General features: G+C 40.2%; 1 protein-coding gene across 2 annotated transcripts in view; it reads right to left on the reverse strand.

Moving 5' to 3' along the window:
- FERMT1 (FERM domain containing kindlin 1) overlaps positions 1 to 12,922 on the reverse strand; it is a 54,843-nt gene extending 41,921 nt beyond the window's left edge. The window contains exons 1-3 of one of the 2 annotated variants that reach the window (XM_081255320.1): positions 12,825 to 12,922; positions 7,632 to 7,800; positions 5,316 to 5,549 (exon numbers count right to left, since the gene is read on the reverse strand). In XM_081255320.1, the coding sequence (XP_081111446.1) occupies positions 5,316 to 5,549; positions 7,632 to 7,782 (385 nt within the window). In that variant the 5' untranslated portion in view covers positions 7,783 to 7,800; positions 12,825 to 12,922. Of the gene's footprint in view, positions 1 to 5,315; positions 5,550 to 7,631; positions 7,801 to 12,082; positions 12,094 to 12,824 lie in introns of those variants that run through there. The other variant, XM_081255319.1, reaches the window with a different exon arrangement.
- Positions 12,923 to 22,920: the final 9,998 nt, after the last annotated feature.

Here is a 22,920-nt window from a genome sequence, read left to right on the forward strand (position 1 = left end):
AGTTAAGAAAATGGGAACAGCAACATAAATATCGATAACTACCTTAAAAGTAAATGGATTAAATGCTCCCACCGAAAGAAACAGAGTGGCTGAATGGATACAAAAACAAGGCCCATATATATGCTGTCTACAAGAGACCCACTTCAGACCTAGGGACACATACAGACTGAAAGTGAGGGGATGGAAAAAGGTATTTCATGCAAATGGAAATCAAAAGAAAGCTGGAGTAGCAATTCTCATATCAGACAAAATAGACTTTAAAATAAAGACTATTACAAGAGACAAAGAAGTACACTACATAATGATCAAGGGATCGATCCAACAAGAAGATATAAAAATTGTAAATATTTATGCGCCCAACATAGGAGCACCTCAATACATAAGGAAAATACTAACAGCTATAAAAGGGGAAATTGACAGTAACAAAATCATAGTAGGGGACTTTAACACCCCACTTTCACCAAAGGACACATCATCCAAAATGAAAATAAATAAGGAAACACAAGCTTTAAATGATACATTAAAAAAGATGGACTTAATTGATATTTATGGGACATTCCATCCAAAAACAACAGAATACACATTTTTCTCAAGTGCTCATGGAACTTTCTCCAGGATAGATCATACCTTGGGTCACAAATCAAGCCTTGGTAAATTTAAGAAAAATTGAAATCGTATCAAGTATCTTTTCTGACCACAACACTATGAAACTAGATATCTATTACAAGAAAAGATCTGTAATAAATACAAACACATGGAGGTGAAACAATACATTACTTAATAACCAAGTGATCACTGAAGAAATCAAAGAGGAAATCAAAAAATACCTAGAAACAAATGACAATGGAGACACAACAACCCAAAACCTATGGGATGCAGCAAAAGCAGTTCTAAGAGGGAAGTTTATAGCAATACAATCCTACCTTAAGAAACAGGAAACATCTCGAATAAACAACCTAAACTTGCACCTAAAGCAATTAGAGAAAGAAGAACAAAAAAACCCAAAAGTTAACAGAAGGAAAGAAATCATAAAAATCAGATCAGAAATAAATGAAAAGGAAATGAAGGAAACGATAGCAAAGATCAATAAAACTAAAAGCTGGTTCTTTGAGAAGGTAAACAAAGTTGATAAACCATTAGCCAGAATCATCAAGAAAAAAAGGGAGAAGACTCAGATCAATAGATTTAGAAATGAAAAAGAGGAAGTAACAACTGACACTGCAGAAATACAAAGGATCATGAGAGATTACTACAAGCAACTCTATGCCAATAAAATGGACAACCTGGAAGAAATGGACAAATTCTTAGAAATGCACAACCTGCCGAGACTGAACCAGGAAGAAATGGAAAATATGAACAGACCAATCGCAAGCACTGAAATTGAAACTGTGATTAAAAATCTTCCAACAAACAAAACCCAGGACCAGATGGCTTCACAGCTGAATTCTATCAAATATTTAGAGAAGAGCTAACACCTATCCTTCTCAAATTCTTCCACAATATAGCAGAGGGAGGAACACACCCAAACTCATTCTACAAGGCCACCATCACCCTGATACCAAAACAAGACAAAGATGTCACAAAGAAAGAAAACTACAGGCCAATATCACTGATGAACACAGATGCAAAAATCCTCAACAACATACTAGCACACAGAATCCAACAGCACATTAAAAGGATCATACACCATGATCAAGTGGGGTTTATTCCAGGAATGCAAGGATTCTTCAATATACACAAATCAGTCAAGGTGATACACCATATTAACAAATTGAAGGAGAAAAACCATACGATCATCTCAATTGATGCAGAGAAAACTTTCAACAAAATTCAACACCCATTTATGATAAAAACCCTGTAGAAAGTAGGCACAGAGGGAACTTTCCTCAACATAATGAAGGCCATATATGACAAACCCACAGCCAACATCGTCCTCAATGGTGAAAAACTGAAACCATTTCCACTAAGATCAGGAACAAGACAAGGTTGCCCAGGGTCACCACTATTATTCAACATAGTTCTGGAAGTTTTAGCCACAGCAATCAGAGAAGAAAAAGAAATAAAAGGAATCCAAATCAGAAAAGAAGAAGTAAAGCTGTCACTGTTTGCAGATGACATGATACTCTACATAGAGAATCCTAAAGATGCTACCAGAAAACTACTAGAGCTAATCAGTGAATTCGATACAGTAGCAGGATACAAAATTAATGCACAGAAATCTCTGGCCTTCTTATACACCAATGATGAAAAATCTGAAAGTGAAATTAAGAAAACACTCCCATTTACCACTGCAACAAAAAGAATAAAATATCTAGGAGTAAACCTACCTAAGGAGACAAAAGACCTGTATACAGAAAATTATAAGACAGTGATGAAAGAAATTAAAGATGATAGAATTAGATGGAGAGATATACCATGTTCTTGGATTGGAAGAATCAATGTTGTGAAAATGACTCTACTACCAAAAGTAATCTACAGATTCAATGCAATCCCTATCAAACTACCACTGGCATTTTTCACAGAACTAGAACAAAAAATTTCACAATTTGTATGGAAACACAAAAGACCCCGAATAGCCAAAACAATCTTGAGAACATAAAATGGAGCTGGAGGAATCAGGTTCCCTGACTTCAGACTATAACACAAAGCTACAGTAATCAAGACAGTATGGTACTGGCACAAAAACAGAAAGATAGATCAATGGAACAGGATAGAAAGCCCAGAAACAAACCCACGCACATATGGTCACCTTATCTTTGATAAAGGAGGCAAGAATATACAGTGGAGAATAACAGCCTGTTCAATAAGTGGTGCTGGGAAAACTGGACAGGTACATGTAAAAGTATGAAATTAGAACACGCCCTATCACCATACACAAACATAAACTCAAAATGGATTAAAGACCTAAATGTAAGGCCGGACACTATCAAACTCTTAGAGGAAAACATAGGCCGAAGGCTCTATGACATAAATCACAGCAATATCCTTTTTGACCCAGCTCCTAGAGAAATGGAAATAAAGACAAAAATAAACAAATGGGATCTAATGAAACTTAAAAGCTTTTGCACAGCAAAGGAACCCATAAACAAGACCAAAAGACAACCCTCAGAATGGGAGAAAATATTTGCAAATGAAGCAACTGACAAAGGCTTAATCTCCATAATTTACAAGCAGCTCATGCAGCTCAATAACAAAAATACAAACAACGCAATCCAAAAATGGGCAGAAGGCCTAAATAGACATTTCTCCAAAGAAAATATACAGAGTGCCAACAAACACATGAAAGAATGCTCAACATCATTAATCATTAGAGTAATGCAAATCAAAACTATAATGTGATATCATCTCACACCGGTCAGAATGGCCATCATCAAAAATTCTAGAAACAATAAATGCTGGAGAGGATGTGGAGAAGAGGGAACCCTCTTGCACTGTTGGTGGGAATGTAAATTGATACAGCCACTATGGAGAACAGTATGGAGGTTCCTTAAAAAACTAAACATAGAACTACCATATGACCCAGCAATCCCACTACTGGGCATATACCCTGAGAAAACCATAATTCAAAAAGGGTCATTTACCAAAATGTTCATTGCAGCTCTATTTACAATAGTCAGGACATGGAAGCAACCTAAGTGTCCATCAACAAATGAATGGATAAAGAAGATGTGGCACATATATACAATGGAATATTACTCAGCCATAAAAAGAAACGAAATTGAGTTATTTGTAGTGAGGTGGATGGAACTAGAGTGTCATACAAAGAGAAGTAAGTCAGAGAGAGAAAGACAAATACTGTATGCTAACACATATATATGGAATCTAAGGGAAAAAAAAAAGAAAAAGAATAAAGGTCATGAAGTACCTAGGGGTAAGATGGGAATAAAGACACAGACCTACTAGAACATGGACTTGAGGATATGGGGAGGGGGAAGGGTAAGCTGTGACAAAGTGAGAGAGTGGCATGGACATATATACACTACTAAACATAAAATAGATAGCTAGTGGGAAGCAGCCACATAGCACAGGGAGATCAGCTAGGTCGTTTGTGACCACCTAGAGGGGTGGGATAGGGAGGGTGGGTGGGAGAGAGATGAACGACCAAAGAGATATGGGAACATATGTATATGTATAACTGATTGGCTTTGTTATAAAGCAGAAACTAACACACCATTGTAAAACAATTTTACTCCAATAAAGATGTTAAAAAACAAAACAAAAAACAAAACAAAAAAACAAACAACCAGTTACTAAGCAGTTGGTGTGTGCCAGGCATTCTCTTAGGTTTTAGGAACACAGACATGCTCAAGAAATGGTTCTGTCTTCACCTTATTTAATACTATAACAGCCTGCAGTTCCCAACATTGGCACTCTCAATCCTGTGTACACTATTATACTTTTTCCTTTTTTTCTCCACTACCTATCTCCTTGTAACATCTTATTTTTTTACATGATTTACTTTCTGTCTCTGTATGCTACAATGTAAGCTCAAGGAGGGCAGAGATTTTGGGCTATTTTTATTGCTTAATCCATCCCTAGCACTCATCCCAGTGCCTGCCAAACCAATACGTATATATTTGTTGAAGGAATGAATGAGCAGGTTACAGTTTAATGGGGAGATAGATCACTCACTCACATACTGTATATACTGTGTTCAAATACTAAATCTTTGCCTTGGAACTCGAGAATATACGTACACACTTTCAAAAAACATAAAATAAGAACACATTCCTGACCCAGGGTTTGCTCCTATTATGGAAGTCCCAGGAAGAAGAAATGGTTTGGACAGTGTTGTCTCTAATGGCTGTTAAAGTTTCTGATCCATAAGTGTACTTTTCTGCTTAAAATAAACTCCACAAATGATGTTTGTGGACAGAGTTATTTACTGGAGCCAAATGTTTGGGAAGCAATTGAGACACTGCATCACCATTATCTCAAAAACAATAAAGATGCATTGGCTCTATGGTGATAATAATTTAATGGAACTCTTTTTTTGTCTTAAATATAATGATGATTTCAGTATGGCTTAGAGAAATGAGTTTTGGGGGGAAAATCTTAATGGGGTTGTCTCTTCTGTTTACAAATCTCTTTGAAATAGTTTTAAGCTTTGGGGAAGTGAATCTGATTTATTCCAATAATGTTCCGTTTGGTTTAACTTCACTAAATGGCTAAAGTCTCCAGAACTGGGCTCGAAAAGTATGCTCCTAATAAGGGACATGTTCTGTAAAGCCAACTGCTTGTGGACAGAAGTGTTCGTATTTTCCTGTCCTCCTCTGCTGAGAGTCCAGGGGGCGCAGGTGCCTGTGGGAACTCACTTAGGGCTCTGCAGATGTCGCTGACCACTCTGAAGACCACGGCCGAGAAGCTGACTCGCAGTCGCACTGTCTTCACGTTGGGCAGGCGGAGGCGAAGCATTTTATGCTGAGGGGTGAAGAGAAGCTTTGCATCTGCCTGGACCCCACATTTGTCCAGGGTCCAGTGCGTTTTCAGAAGCCAGCAGTTCTTCTGTTCCCACCAAAGTGCAAAGTCTGACCAGTCCTGGGCTATGTCTGCAAGAACGGAGAACACAGTGCAGTAAAGTGAGAGTGAGCACTCGCACCCCAGAGTCAAGTCCCTTGTGTGCAAAACTGAAGCCAACGCTGGTCTTCAGCTCCCACCTCCTCCTACAGCCCAAAGTTTCATCATTCTTGGCTTCTTATCAAAGTCCCTAAGGCGGGGCAGGTAGAAGACAGACTGAACCTTACCTTCTTTATATTTAAATACTATGGAAGGAAGAGAAACATACAATTTTTGTTCCTGATGAAATACTAAAGTTATCTTCTCCCAAGTCCTTTGGTGCCATGGTCCTTTCTGGGAAGGCCAGGAGCATCACCTCTGTTTAATCAAGATTATTTCTCTAATAGAGATGAATCCTTCCACAAGGGAATATCAACAGCTCCCAATCAAATTCCATGCAGAAATACTGGGAAGCTGACATTTCACTCTTCTCAGGAATGTCCATCTCTTATTAGTTCCACCATATTCCCAGTTTCCAAAGTGTTTACACTGAAATCAGAGCTGAATATTTTCTCTCTTAATGGTAGCATCAACATTGAATTCTTCCCCTTCTTCAATGCCCCTTGGCATCTGGGTTGAATCTTTCCCCTTTGCCAATGTTAGAGTCAATATTCAATCTTTTATTTTGCTAAATTAAGAGCCACCGGTATTTTTATTTACTTAAAAAATAGTTTCTCCTTCTTTCTTTCTCTCTATTTAAATTAGAAAACCTTTCTCTCAGTGCTATTAGAAGTATAAATGCTATAAGTATTTTGGAAAGTCTTTTTCAGTAATTTTTCTCTGAGCTATATACCCATTAGAAATGCGTGTACTATATAGACCAAAAGACAGGTACTAGGGCTTCCCTGGTAGCATAGTGGTTGAGAGTCCACCTGCTGATGAAGCGGACACGGGTTTGTGCCCCGGTCCGGGAAGATCCCACATGCCGCGGATCGGCTGGGCCAGTGAGCCATGGCCGCTGAGCCTGCGCGTCCGGAACCTGTGCTCCTCAACGGGAGAGGCCACAACAGTGAGAGGCCCACATACCACACACACACACAAAAAAGACAGGTACTATCTGTAAAAGCCCCCAAATGGAAACAATCCAAATATCTATCAACAGGTAAATGGATAAATTGTGGCATAATCATTCAATTGAATACTATACAGCAATGAGAATCAATGAACCCAAACTATATGCAATAGCATGGTTAAATCTCACAGACATAATGTGGCAGGAAAGAAAGCAGATGCCTAAGAGTATATTATCCTGTATAATTCCACTTATATACAGTTTGCAAACAAGTAAAATTATTCCTATGGAGTAAGAATTCAGGATAGTGGTTACCCTTGGTGGGGCAGAGGCTGGGAGGGGTTAGGTGTGGGACTTGGGTGGGGGAACAGGTAATGTTCTCTTTCTTGATCTGGGTGGTGGTTATATGACTTTGTGAAAATTCACTGAACAGTACACTTATAATAAGTGCACTTTTCTATACGTATATGATACTCTAATGAAAGCTTACTTAAAAATACTTTATATCACTAGTGTAAATGATAAGCTAACATCTGCGGTCTTAAGTAGAAGACAAAAAATAAATACAAAGAAAATAGAACATTATTAAATTCTAGGTACCTCATGTTGACTCGTGATGTGAAGACTCTGACCCTGAAGACTTCTTTCCTTGTTTTAAACAGGGTGAGTAGCAAATGGTGGACAATGTTAAAGGACATATTGGCACCAGGCCGCCTGCATCATGGAGCAATCAAGCATTAACAGAGAATCACATAATAATCTAAGGTCCCAGGTGTGGTCTAAAGTCTCCATGGAAGTGGTCCCGTTCTTGTGCAAATAGGTTTTTACACCTACTGGGGAGCTTTAGTTTGCCACCAAAGACTCAAATTTTCATATTGGGGGTCAGAGGGTGGTTTGGGCCCCTTCAGGTCTTCCCATTTCTCTTCCTCTTGCAGGCAGAGGCCATTACAAGATGGATGATCAAAAAAATTTAGATGGTCAGACAATCCAGTTCAGCCATTTAGTGGTGATGCAACAGAGAGGGTTTCAAATGTAGAGAAACCATAAAGAAGCAGCAACTTACTGATCTGTTCCACTAACTTGAGCATCACTCCCCCAATGTGCAGGTCTCCAGACACTCTCAGTGTGACGTCCTTCTGCTCCTCTTCATTTGGATGGTCAACTTGGATCACGAGCTCCCAAGAAGCAGACGCAATGTCACTGGATGAGAGCATTGTAGCAAATGCAGGTGTCTTTGCGTAAAAAGGCAGACAGATCAGAAGGAGACTGGGACTCGCCAGGCAGACCTTGCAGAGCAAAACTTTTTCCCCCCCATTTTAGCCCCCTCTTCAAAAATGCCACAGGGTTCCTGATACTAAATTCAGCATCTTAACTTTAAAGACAAAAAGTCTAATAAAAATGATCTCAAGCCTTCTAAATTTATGTACTTCACTTTTCCACCCTCCCAGGTCCACCTGGCTATATTCTGTGCCTGCCCGGTCATCCATCCCTCTCTACTGACTTTTCTTGACCTTCTCTGAACTATTTTAGCAATAGGCAGCAAATCATGACAATCCTTGACACTTAAAAAAATCAACTTTATTGAAGTATAATTTGTATACAGTAAAATGCATTGAATTTAAATGTACACTTTGATGTATTTTGTTGTATGCAAATTATACCTCAATAGAACTGATTTAAAAAAAGGAAATTAAAATCTTTATCTTGGGACTTCCCTGGTGGTGCAGTGGTGAAGACTCAGTGCTCCCAATGCAGGGGGCCCGGGTTCGATCCCTGGTCAGGGAACTAGATCTCACATGCAGGCCACAATGAGTTTGTATGCTACAACTAAGGAGCCAGCAATCTGTAACTAAGGAGCCCTTGAGCCGCAACTAAGGAGCCTGCCTGTTACAACTAAGACCCAGCACAACCAAATAAATAAATATTAAAAAAATTTATCTCTAATGTATATACATATGTATTATTACATTCCTCCCATAAATACTGATGATATCTTCTGGTATGAAAATTCAAAAAATAAAAATAGAGCAAAATTGTTTCTTTTTTAGTCATATAAGGTAGTTTTATCTTAAGCACATGGAGATGCAGGTCATTAGTTATTGCCACATATTTGATTTACTTGAATAACCATTTTATATCATATAGAGGTTGATAAACAAGTGTATCAATTAAGTTTTTGGATACACCTTTAGCAACAGATTTAAAACAGGAGTGACAGACATACAAACCCACTCTTCAAAGTACAGTTAGGGGTGAGAACTTCAAACCCATAGTGTTCTCCTCATTGGAGGAGCTATGATGAAAGAAGCTAAGCAGTATCAGAACTGAGTGTTGTGGGGGTAATAGGAACACTGGGATTCCAAATTGGCAGAACTTAAAAATGTCAGCTCTCTCTTAAATAGAAAGCAAATGATACTACCTCTCCTGGCTATCTTAAGATTTAAAATAAAAATCAGTCATTTAAGTGATAACAAATGTTTTTCACTTTGCTAGGTAAAGACAGCTTATGAGAAATCTATGTTTTCATAAGGCCTGTTTTTGAGAAACATCTGTGCATGCAAACAGCCCAGGAGAGGGCTTCTCTAATGGAAAGTGCACATGAACCCTGAGAACCTTATTAATATGCAGATTCTATTCAGCAGGATCTTATTAACATGCAGGTTCTAGTCAGCAGGTCTGGGGTGGATGTGGAAACCCTGCATTCATAACAAGCTCCAGCTAATGCTGGAGCTCACCCCCTCAAATTGCAACAGCCACTTGAAAAATTAGCTCCAGAACTCATTTCCTCCCTTCAAACTAACTAGATCACTTATTAAGCCAGGACTATGGTGACCTCTGAGAAGGTCTGCAGAAAGTGGGCATAGAGGGAACGTACCTTAACATAATAAAGGCCATATATGATGAACCCACAGCTAAAATCATACTCAATGGTGAAAAGCTGAAAGTATTTCCCTCTAAGATCAGGAACAAAACAAGGATGCCCATTCTAGCCACTTTTATACAACATAGTATTGGAAGACCTAGCCACAGCAATCAGACAAGAAAAAGAAATAAAAGGAAGCTAAATTGAAAAGGATGCAGTAAAACTGTCACTGTTTGCAGATGACAATGATACTATACATAAAAAATCCTAAAGATGCCACCAGAAAACTACTAGAGCTCATCAATGAATTCAGTAATGTTGCAGACCACAAAATATATATACAGTCATCTGTTGCATTTCTATACATGAACAATGAATTATCAGAGAAATTAAGGAAACAATCATATTTACCACTACATCAAAAAGAATAAAATACCTAGTAATAAACCAACCTAAGGAGGTAAAAGATCTATACTTGGAAAACTATAAGACACTGAAGAAAGAAATTGAAGACAACACAAACAGATGGAAAGGTATACCATATTCATGGATTAGAAGAATTAATATTGTTAAAATGACCATACTACCCAAGGCAATTTACAGAGTCAATGCAATCTCTATCAAAATAGCAACAGCATTTTTCACAGAACTAGAACAAATAATTTTAAAATTTGTATGGAAACACGAAAGACCCCGAATAGCCAAAATGATCTTGAAAAAGAAGAACAGAGCTGGAGGAATCATGCTCCCATGACTTCAGACTATACTACAAAGTTACAGTAATTGAAACAGTATAGGACTGGCATAAAAACAGACACAGATCAATGGAATAGAACAGAAAGCCCCAAAATAAACCCACACACTTGTCAATTAATCCACAACAAGGGAGGCAAGAATATACAATAGAGAAAAAACAGTCTGTTTAATAAGTGGTGCTGGGAAAACTGGACAGCTACATGTAAAAGAATGAAATTAGAACACTCTCTAACAACATATACAAAAATAAACTCAAAATGGATTAAAGACTTAATATAATCAGAAACCATAAAACTCCTAGAAGAAACCATAGGCAGAACACTCCTTGACTTGAATTGTAGCAATATTTTTTTTGGATCTGTCTCCTAAAGCAAATGAAATAAAAGCAAAAATAAACAAATGGGACCTAATTAGACTTAAAAGCTTTTGTATGGCAAAGGAAACCATAAACAAAATGAAAAGACAACCTATGGAATGGGAGAAAATATTTGTAAAAGATGTGAAAGACAAGGGATTAATTTCCAAAATATACAAACAGCTTATACAGCTCAAGTAAAAAACAAAAACAAAAGCAAAAACAACACAACCCATTCAAAAAATGGGCATAAGACCTAAATAGACATTTCTCCAAAGTAGACATATAGATGGCCAACAGGCACAGGAAAAGATGCTCAACATGTTAATCATCAGGAAAATGCAAATTAAAACCACAGTGAGATATTGCCTCATACCTGTCAGAATGGCTATCATCAAAAAGACTACATATAACAAATGTTGGCAAGGATGTGGAGAAAAGGGAACCCTCCTACACTGTTGGTGGGAATGTAAATTGGTGTAGCCACCTTGGAAAACAGTATGGCGGTTTCTCAAAAAGCTAAAAATAGAACTACCACATGACCCAGCAATTACACTCCTGTGTATATATCAGAAACAAAACAAAACAAAACAAAGCAACTGAAAACACCAATTAGAAAGGTACCTACACTCCAATGTTCATAGCAGCATTATTGTTTGTTTGTTTTTTTGCGGTACACAGGCCTCTCACTGTTGTGGCCTCTCCCGTTGCGGAGCACAGGCTTCGGACGCACAGGCCCAGCGGCCATGGCTCACGGGCCCAGCAGCTCCGCGGCATGTGGGATCTTCCCGGACCGGGGCACGAACCCGTGTCCCTTGCATCGGCAGGTGGACTCTCAACCACTGCGCCACCAAGGAAGCCCCCATAGCAGCATTATTTACAACAGATATGGAAGCAACTTAAGTGTCCATCAACAGATGAGTAGATAAAGAAGATGTGGAATGGAATATTAGCCATAAAAAAATAATGAAATTTTGCCATTTGCAACAGCATGGATGGACTTGGAGGGTATTATGCTGAGTGAAATAAGTCAGACAGAGAAATACAAATACTGTACAATATCACTTATATGTGGAATCTAAAAAAATAAAACAAACTAGTGACTATAACAAAAAGAAAACAGACTCACAGGTATAGAGAACAAACTAGTGGTTACCAGCTGGGAGAGGAAAGGGGGGAGGGGCAAGATAGGGATAGGAAATTGAGGTACAAACTGTTATGTATACAATAAATAAGCAGCCAAAACTAACAACATTGTAAAGCAATTTTACTCCAATAAAAAAATTTTTTTAATAAAATAAGCTACAAGGATATATTGTACAACTCTTAAAACTCTGAGCTAGACTCTCAGTACTTTCACTAAGCATTCCTACTAACATAAATCTTTCCCAGTGAGGACACAATAAAGATAACTCTTTCATAGACAAACTCATAACACGCCATTGAAGTATTTGACTTTAAGATCCTTACAATTTCTAAAATGCTATGATTTAAGGTTTTGTTATTTAAAATGTTTTGTACATAAAGAAAATAACCTTACTTTTAAGGTGACTCCTTACTGCTTGTTTCGTGAGCAATCAGACAGAAGGTTTTTTCTTTTCCTAACCTGGGCAATCAAAACACTTCTCATTTAGGCAATAAATGGTGATTCCCTTACAACGAAATTCTGGGTAAAATTAGGCAATCTGGTTTCCCCACATTCCTCTCCTATCTTTTCTGCGCCTTTTTGAGCGAACTTCTCACGTTCAGCAAGCTGTTACTTGTTGAGGGAAGCACATCTAAGTTAAAGACCAGAACAAGAAGCAAAGCGCACCGCCAGACCTGCCTTCCTCTGGGGAGGCCCAGTTGCCCACTTCCTCGGGTCCTTTATAGAAAAATCAATCAAGAAAGACAGACAGACGCAGGCAGGCAGACAGAGAGAAAGACGGGGGGAAATAGACCCACGCTTCCCCTGGAAGATCAGAGAGTGAGTGGGTCCGAAGGCCTCTGGCCTGTCTTTTGCCAGGTCTGCAGGGTCCTGAGGACCAGGGGAGTGTGGTGGGTGGGTAGAAACCTGCCCCCTACCCTCATAAAGGCAGTACCCGCGGCTGGACGGAGAGTTTACTTTGCGCAGCCAGATACGCAAGGACGGAGAAGGTGGTCACAAGCCGAGGACGCGGTTTTTAATTCAGCAGCCATTTAAGTGCAAGGGGCTGTAGAAAGACAGGGGCGGGGGTCTCGGGAACCAGCGGTGCCCATCGCAGCCTCCCCTCCCCGCCTGGTCCCGGCCCCTCGCCACCCACCTCCTTTCCGGAGCCTGCGGCGTGCGGAGTCGCTGCCCCCTGGAGACCCGGCCAGAGGCCACTGCGGCCGAGCCAGGGGCGCGCGGTGGCGGCAGCTGCTCCGCGAGGTTCGGCTGGCGAGGGCTGCGCGCGGACCTGCCACCTAGACTGGCGCCCGCCTCCGCAGCCCAGTCTCCGCCCCGCGCGGCCCCCGGGGCCAGGCCGGTCAGCGCAGCGGGCAGGCGGCTGCACGCCCAGCCCCCGCCTGCCAGGTCCCGCTGCTCGGGGAGGAGGCGCTCCGCAGACTTTACGGGCAAAGGGTGGTCGCCCGGCTACCGCGCTGCGAGAGGGCGGGGAGACCCCGGCGGAGGCTCAGCCCCGTGCCCCTCTTGCGACCTCTCATCCTGCCCACCCTCCCTTAGACCGCCTCCAGTTTCCCGGTTCCCCGAGGCCCGCCCAGGACTAGCCCGGTGATTAAGGTCCTGCTACTTCCCCGCCCGCAGGGTGTACCAGTCACTCACACCCCGGGGTGCGTCCACGCGCCAGGAGCCCCGGCTTCAGGCGGGAACAACCGCCTCCCCTCTAGAGAGCCTGGAGGACCTGTGGTCGCCAGGTGGAAGAAACAAAAGCGGTTCATCTCTGAGTAAGAGGGTGGTGTAAACCCCTGAGAAGGGTGAGGCACTCCAAACATGCACGATGGAAGACCCTGGGGGAACCCAAGGCCACGCCCCTCGCGGAAGTCTGGGTGGCTCACCTCACATTCACCACCCAGCCCTCCGCTCACCCTCCTGTTGGATTCACATCCGAAGGGAGCAGGAAGGGTGTGTGTGACCTTGGGGAAGTTACGCAACCTCTCCAAGCCTCCTTCGCCCAAATTACACACTTTTGTTGAGTGTTTACTATGCACCTGGCCTGGGGTTGAGCTTTGAGGATACAGTGGTTATAAAATAGACAGGAAATTATAGTTTTCTCATCTGTAAAATGGGTAAAGGGATGGAATTCCCACCACCAGAATTGCATTCAGTCCATGGAGGAGTTTTATGCAGTATAACAGTCTTTAGCGATTTTTGTCAAGTACATAAAGCTTTTGATAACTTAAATTTTGATTTAAGATGTTGTAAAATTTAGAAGTGGAATCTTTGTTTTGCTTGGACTTCACCATATTCAGCCATTATTATGGTTTTGAAAGTACTTTACATTTAATTTTAAAAGGTCAGTTGAACAACCGTCAGCAAATATGGGATTTTATATTTGAAATGATTAAAAAGTTTGAAACTGAATTTCCGAATTTGGTAGTTTGTCAACTATAGGAAAGTGGTCAGCTGTCATCTGGTCTGACTTCCCTGCATGCCTAATACCAACTGAGCAAATATGCACTTATTTGGGGCAGAAGGTGTCTAAGACTTGCTTTCTAGAGACTGTGCATGGTTGATTAGACCATAGACTGTCTTCAGGATCTTGCATATGATCATGAAGCAGTAACAGCTTTCTTTCCGCCAAATTGATTTTCCATTTTAGTTGAAAATATCTGGATTGCGCTAAAGAGTTTAACTGGTTTTAAGCTTTCTGCTTGGCCTAAATTCTTTTTTAAACTTTTTAATGGAAATATTATATATTTATACGCAAGAACACAAATCATAAATATACAGCTGATGAATTTTCACATACTGAACACAACTGTGTAATGAAATTCCGATCAAGAAACAGGACATTGCCAGTCCCCAGAAGCCCCCTAATCCCACCTTTTAGTTACTACCACCCCTCACCAAGAGTAACCCTTATCCTGACTTCTAATCCTCAGATGGGTTTTGCTGATGTTTGTACCATACATAAATGGAATTGGATGATGTATGCTATTTTGTGTCTGGTTTCTTTTGTTCAACATTATATTTTTTAGTTCCATCCATATTGAATGTCCTAGGCTTTTTTTTTTTTTTACACTACCTAGTTATTATTGTGATGCAGGTCCAACTCATCCCCTAAGGTTCTAGTTTAGAAGTGTATTAAAAAGTATATTCTAGACTTCAAAATTTCATACATATATAAACAAGTAATACTCGCCTTAATCCCTCTTAAAAAACAAGCAGAATCAACACTTTGAGTCTGTTATTTAATCCATACATACTCATCAAGCAATGAACAAGCTTATTTATTCATACAGTGGCTGACACTGTATAACTGTGAGCTAGACACCAAAACTAGTGCTGAGAATGCTCAGATCAGGCACAGACTTTATCTTCGTATCATGATACAATGCGAACAAATACAGAGGAGGGATGTGTACCTCTCCCGGGTGTGTACCTCTCCCAGTTGTGTGGCGTGGTGGGGAGTATGAGAAAAGGCTTCATAGAGGAGATGGGTTTTGAGATGGAATTGGAAGATTTAGTTGCCTATAATAACCTGTAGTCTCTAGAAAAATGTTTTAAGGTATTTTTTAGTTAGCAGATAGTTATTGTACTTTAAGAGATGTATTTCCTGATCTTAAAAATTTCCATGTTTATGGTGCAAATATTGAAACAATAACTATTATCAGATACTTATATATGGCAAAGCTGACCTGAGAATCATTACCCTCAATAGGTAAGTTAGTCATGTTTGCATTATCATGTGGGATATGAGTATGTAACAGAAAAGAACAAACCTGAAATGTACATGATAGCCCATTCTCAAGGCTCTGCCTCCCTTTAAAGACATAACACTTCTCATTCATGTAGAGATCAAATGTTGTGGAACAGAGGTTTACAGGAACCTTGTTGGAGGTTTACAGGAACAAGTTGACCTGACCTACATGGATAGCTGCAAGCACAAAGGATTCCAGCACCAAGAAGTTTGAAACAACCAGCCACACTGCTCCTCTTTTACTGTAAAAGAAGCCTGAATTCTAACTCCAGGAAGATGGTTCTTTGGGACACTAGTATACCATCTTCTTAGTCTGCTGGCTTTCTAAGTAAATTCGCTATTCCTTGCACCAATAGCTTGTTTCTCGATTTATTGGCCTGTCATGTGGTGAGCAGTATGAGCTTGGTAATAAATACATTGGAGTGGATGAGAGATGTGGCCATGTTCTTAATCACTGAACAGAAAAGGGATATACAGCAGTAGAGGGCCTTTGACCATCCTGGCTACTTCAACCTGTGAAGCACAGGTGACTTTCTTCCTCTAACACCTTTCTATTTCCACCACATGAGCCCTCAAAGTTTAAAAAATTCTTTATAATTAACTTAGAGAGAATGAGAAAGCTGCTAGAAGGAGAAAAGAGGTGTTTTTTCCGGATTGATTCTTTTATTTGACAAAACACATAGGCCTTTACCCAATGTAAACTTCTGTGTTGCGCATTCAGCTTATAAGCATTCTGCAAGTCTGGCAACTAAGAAATAACAAGAGTCACCAAAAATGTATTTTTGTTTTCACTGAGTCCTTGGGACTCAGCAGTTGTGTTCATGTTTGTGGACAACGTGTTCTATTGAGTGCAAAGAAGCAGAATGTGCCTATTATAGCTACACCTTCCTTTCCAGCTGTACAAATAATGAGTACTTTCTATGCCCAGGCAAGTTCTAAAATGTTCTCCCTGACAGGGTAAAGAGGTGTGTCTTGATGTATCGACAGGCACCAGATGAAGAAGTGTGAGGGAGAGCAAAGGAGGCTTTGCTCCTTGCTGTTGAGAGTGAGAGGAGCAAGAAAGAAGGTGCCTCCCTCCCTCACTTCCCCTCCTACTTTCTTCTTCCTTCCTTAGCATCCATCTCAATCAAAGGGTACAGAAGAATATACACTGATAATAAAGTCTTGGTCCTCTTCTGATAATGAAGTTCCCTTCCCCGGAGAAAACTGTTACTATTTCCTCTTGAACCTTCCAGAGATAGTCTTTGTGCATAGACTATTTAACTTTTATATGGTAGTATTCTATACATATTTTTTTCTGTGTTTTGTTTTCTCACTTTAAAATATCTTAGTTATCGTAGTGGGCATCATTCATATTCATGGCTGCCTACCACCCTTGAAAAGTCCTCTTTACATATTTGCAGAAATTCTTATGTTATTATTTCAGTCTAGAAATCAGAGCTCAAATTCTCAACCTCCCTTACGGCTAGGGCACAGGCCTATGACCTAGACCCTTTCGCTCGGGCACACACAGACACAACTTTAATTTGGAAGTCAGTGAGATGCAAAGACAAGATGTACCTGAGGTTTCCATCTGATAATCATAGGCAAGAATCATTGATGGATTATAAAATAAGTGAGTAAGAGTATGTTGAGAAACGGGATATTTGTAGTCTCAGAATATCTCCCTACAAAGTATTTGTCAATTACATAGGGAAAGAAGCATAGTCACTTCAGAGTGGAGAAAACTGGCAGTTATCACCTTAATCAAGTGATCAAAATGAACATCATCTGTAATAATGCATATTGACCTCACACACCTGAGAAGACACAGCATCACTTCTGTAGTATTCTTGCCCAAAATATAGAACCTCAATTTAATCATGAGAAAATGTCAAACCCAAATTGGAAGATAGTTTATGAAATAAGTAGTTAATATTCTTCAGAAGTGAGAATGAGAGACAGAAAAAGTGAGAGACTGTGCCAGATCAGAGGAGACTAAAGTGACAACTAAATGCCATGTGCGATCCTGGATTTAGTCTTGGAATGGAGAGCGGACATCGGTGGGGAAGGCCTGGGAAATATGAACAGTGTGGTAGGTTAGTTAATAGTATTATTTCAGTACCAATTTCCTGGTTTCCATAAGTGTATTGTGGTTATGTACAAGGGTAGACAAGTTCTCTGTGTACCATTTTTGCAACTTTACTATAAGTCTAAAATTATTCAAAGTGAGGAAGAGGAGGAAGGTGGCGGCAGGAGCATGTTCTGACCCTGAAGCAACTCACTAAGAGGATAAGGAGGGTTCAGGGTTCTGGATTCAGCTATGACCTCCAGTGAGCAGGGGGAGAAAAGCCCATGTACAGATGGTTGTTTGTTGTAACCCAGAGTTTTCAAACTAGGTTGGGGTTTGGGGCCCATGTCTGGTATTTATACCAGACAGTGAATTTATAGCATGAATTTATAGCATGTGGTTCAGGATTTGAAAACTGACAAATTTGGGTTCACCTGTTGGTACTGCTGACACAACAGATCAGAGGGCTTGGGCATGTTTTAGGTCTGGATCTCTGATGAAACAGATCTCTCTGATCTCAGTTTCTGGTTCTGTAAAATGGGAATAATAATACCCATCTCGTAAGGTGCTGTGAAATGAGAGAATGTTCCTGAAGCACAGAGCACAGAGCCTGAAACATGGAAAATGTTCAATAACTTTATTTATTACTAGAGTAATAAGTAAATAAGAAAGAGTGGGGTATTCTCTGGGAAAGAGGAGGAATTGGAGACTCTGAGGCTGTTGCATCTCATCCCAGTGAGGTAAGACTGTGCTCACCTCTCCTCCTTTCTTGCTCACAGGTAAGGGACCAAAGAAGGGGAGGAATTGTCACTTAGGTGAACCCGTAGGAATTTATTAACTTTTTCAGACTGCACCACAGGGAAAATGTGACAGTTTACACCCAGGTTAGCAGGAAAAGGGTCACAGTGAGCTCTTTCCAAATCCCAATGCAGGTGTAAAGTGCTCTAGAAATATTGGAATGATTTCTGTCCTACTTTCTTGTAATACATGTTCAATAAACACTAGCTATTATTATAGTAGCAGGTGTGATTTTGAAAAACCCAGAATGCTGAGTGTGAGAATGGTCATGGTCCTTTATTTTTCTAAATCTAACTTCATATTTTGATTTTTGGTTAAAGATAGTTGATTGGCAACTCATACTTATCTTTCCTTCCTACTGACTCCCTGCTGAAATTATAGTATAGGAATAAAAAGGTATAAACCTACAATGACAAAGGTTAACAGGAGAAAGGCCATCAGCCAATAAGAGATTACAAGATTTCCTAGAAGATAGAAAATTGAAGAAGAAATTGTTAGTAATGAAGCAGAGTAGTGAAATCCATAGTCTAGGAGTGAAAATGGGAATGTAACTGAGGCTTTCCATAATATTCTCAGAGAAACTCAAGTCCTGGAAATGTCAGGTGTGACAGAAAGTGGATATAAAATGTGTTGTCAAAAACAAGGGAATGAATAGAAAGTCTCTATAAAGAATAGTCAGGGGCTTCCCTGGTGGCGCAGTGGTTGAGGGTCCGCCTGCCGATGCGGGGGACATGGGTTCGTGCCCCAGTCCGGGAAGATCCCACGTGCCGCGGAGCGGCTGGGCCCGTGAGCCATGGCCGCTGGGCCTGCGCGTCCGGAGCCTGTGCTCCGCAATGGGAGAGGCCACAACGGTGAGAGGCCCGCGTACAGCAAAAAAAAAAAAAAAAAAAAAAAAAAAAAAAAAAAAAAAAGAATAGTCAGTCCCTTCACTGTCACATTCAGGGTGAGTATATGGCTGCGAGATCTCCACCCTGCGGCCCCAAATCCAGAGGGCTCTGCTCCTTAGAAGTTAAATGTTTCCGAGCTTCCCTGGTGGTGCAGTGGTTAAGAATCCGCCTTCCAATGCAGGGGACACAAGTCCGAGCCCTGCTCCGGGAAGATCTCACATGAAGCGGAGCAACTAAGCCCATGCACCACACCTACTGAGCCTGCACTCTAGAGCCAGCGAGCCACAACTACTGAGCCTGAGTGCCACAACTACTGAAGCCCGCGCACCTAGAGCCTTTGCTCTGCAAAAGAGAAGCCACCCAATGAGAAGCCCTTGCACCACAACGAAGAGGAGCCCCCGCTCGCCGCAACTAGAGAAAAGCCTGCACGCAATAACAAAGACCCAAGGCAGTCAAAAATAAAATATATAAATTTATTTTAAAAAAAGTTAAATGTTTCCTTTGAAAAGGTTACTTGGTATAAAGGCCAACTCCCCACTCAATTACCCTAAAGCAAAGCGTATCAGTGAAACCTCCCAAATAGATTAAAAAAACTATATCCTCATTCTCAAATGCTATCAAACATTTAAGGAAATCCTCCAATATGAGAGAGAAACAAACTTTAAAAAATCCTTTTTTATTTTATTTTATTTTATTTATTTTTTCCAGTTTTATTGAAGTAATTTACATGAGAAAATTTAACACACAAAAAAATGAGTAAAAAGATAAGAAACCTAGAGGGTCAATACAAGAGAAGAGCAAAAATACAGTGGGGTAAACTATCACAGAAATAATGTGAGAAACTGCCCAGAAGTGAGGAACATGAACTTCCAGTTTAAAGAGTTTACTGGATACCCATCAAATAAATAAGAGATAGCTACACCAAAGTACAGCATTGTGAAATGTAAGATCACTGTGGAAATATAAAAAACCTAAAAGCTTTTAGGGAGAAAAAACAGCTTATCTACAAAAGAACCCAAATGGACACTCTATACCCAGTCTGACCATCAATCAAATATGTTTCAGACATGCTGGGACTCAGAAAATTTAATTCTCACAAAACCTGTCTTAGAAACGTTCTCAAAATGAGCTCTAGAAAACAAGGAAGTGAATCAAGAGAGAGGAAGACCTAGGATGCAGGGAACAGCAGATCCAATCCAGAAAAGCAAAAGAGAATTGACTGCCCTGGGAGGAGGTCTCTGGGGCAAAAGAAGACATCATAGAATATCTGATGTTATGAGAAATTTGGGAAAAGATTTGGGATATGGTAAAGGAAAGTAGGGCAAGAAAAAATAAACTCATTTAGAAAATTCAGGAAAGCAAATGGATGTGAAAAAGGAAATATAACTTTTTCAATTTAAAAAATTAATCTGTAAACAAAGCAAATAAGACTTAATTATAGTTATGAAACAGAATGTAAACATTGTCAGTGTGATATAATAAGAAAGATATTTGGTCTTTATCCGGTTCCTGACACACAGTTCTTAAAACCCTTGGAATTTCCTGAGTGATAAGTGTGACAGGAGTGTCTTTCATTGTAACTGGTGACTCTTGGCAGGGCCCTGGATAGCCTCAGGCTGGGGGCTGCTTGCCAGAAAGACCAGGCCTTGATTAAAATCTTGGAACTTTCAGTACTACCCTCTAATCATTAGGAGCCGGAGTTTGAGTTAATCACCAACTGCCACAATCATGCCTATGTATTGAAACCTCCATAAAAACCCTTCAGTGATGGGTTTTGGAGAGCTTCTGAATTGGTGAACACATCCACATGCTAGGAGGGTGGTGCACCCCAACTCCACAGGGACAGAGGTTCCTGCACTTGCCCCCCTTCTGGACCTCATGCTCCGTACTTCTTCATCTGCCTGTTCATTTGTATCCTTTCTTATTAACTGCAGTAGTAAGTACAGTGTTTTTTCTCAGTTCTGTGAGTCTAGTAAATTATTGGGCACTGAGGGAGGGGTATTGTGAGAACCCATGACTTTGTAACCAAGTCAGACAGAGTACAGGCAACTTGGGGATGCAATTCTTGGAACTGGCATCTGAAGTGAGGGCAGTCTTGTGGGACTGAGTTCTTAAACCTGTGGGGTCTGCCGCTACTCCAGGTGGCCAGTGTTAGAATTGCACTGACTTGAAGGACACCCAATTTATGTCCGGGAATTTAGAGAATTGCTTGGGGAAAAAGCCCTCCAGTCAACCTCAACAATGCAAAAATAAAGGCACAGGTGACAGAATTTGAGGGTGGAAGAAAGAAAGAATAGATGAAGGCAAATGTTAGAGGTGCTAAAAGCCTCATGTTACATTATGGGATGCCAAAAGATATGGTTGATAAACAAGTGATCAAGGTTTTAGTACATTACTTGAAGTAACAAAAGTAACCAAGAGAAGAACTAAAATAAAAATGAGTCTAAATGTACCTGTATTGGGAGGTGGGAGTTTTGTAAGATAACTTAATACTCATCTATTACACGTGGAATTCCACAGATGGTGTGTAAAATTGGTAAATTGAGAATTAGTAGTAGAAACATATTATATACAGTTGATTCTTATTATTCACGGGAATTATGTTCTATAAAGTTGCCACAAACACTGAATTAGCCCATAACGAACTATTGCTCCTAGGGAAAATATGTGCAGACACACACACACACACACACACACACACACATATATATCTCACATGGGTCATAATCTTAAATTTAGAAAAAACTCATCCTTGTAGATCCTATTTTTAAAAATGTTCTGAAGTTCAGAAGTGTTAAGTGACTAACCCTAGGCTGCTCCTCTAATAGATGCCAGAGTTGGGATTCATACTACATCCAAGTGACCCCAGAGCTGGAGCTTTTTGCAGGACACTGCACTGCCCACTGATCTCCATCCTCTGGTCATGTCTGTAATGGAAGAACTGTTCACATATTGAAGTATGGGGAAATCATTCTGGCTTATAAACAATTTAGCTTAAACTTTATGCTAAACTATCAATAAAACAGCCTGTTTATGGTCTATCAAACATCTGCTTTAATCATTAAAGGGTGCATTGATTAGAAGAATGTCCATATTAAAAATAAAGATTAAATGCCTCCTTTCCTGGGATGGCAGTGCTGGTATTCCTTCGATGATAAGATGCCCTTCCCAGGTGCCAAGGACTTATTGACTCGCTGTGTACATGCTGTGCTGATCTGTTTATTTTTGAAAACTTGAAAGAATGTATCCCTGACTTGTTTGATGTTCTTTCTTCTGACAAGATGTAAAAAAGTGCTGAAAATCATGCTTCTCCAGAGTGGTTCCTCAGGATTATCAGAGAGGTTATCTCCCCAACTATGGTCCTCAATTTGGGCCAAATAAAACTCTTTTCTGTTCCTATTATAGATTGTTTATTGATTATTTCCACTGACATTGCTTGGCATAGCCCGTAGTATGTCAGAGAAATCCACCTGAAATCGCCTGGAGTCTACTTTGGACCAGCACTTGGTACAAAGCATGGGCCCCGTGAGCTCCTCCAGCTTCACAGCACCTTTCAGGTGCTTCAGTGAGTTTTTCCTGATATCTGGGTCTCCTTGCATTAAGTGACAGTCCATGAATTTTACTTGAGCTGTTTGTTATCTTAAGACTTGGAGTCTTAAGATAACAAACCGGTACATTTCCTAGTGGAAGGAACCTAGGGGAAAGTTACTAAGCAGAGAACCTAGAGGGAATTTCTAGGCAGGAAAAGCCTAGAAGGAACTTT

This window comes from Mesoplodon bidens, assembly GCF_964165515.1.
Source record: "Mesoplodon bidens genome assembly, chromosome: 15".
NCBI lineage: Eukaryota > Metazoa > Chordata > Mammalia > Artiodactyla > Ziphiidae > Mesoplodon > Mesoplodon bidens.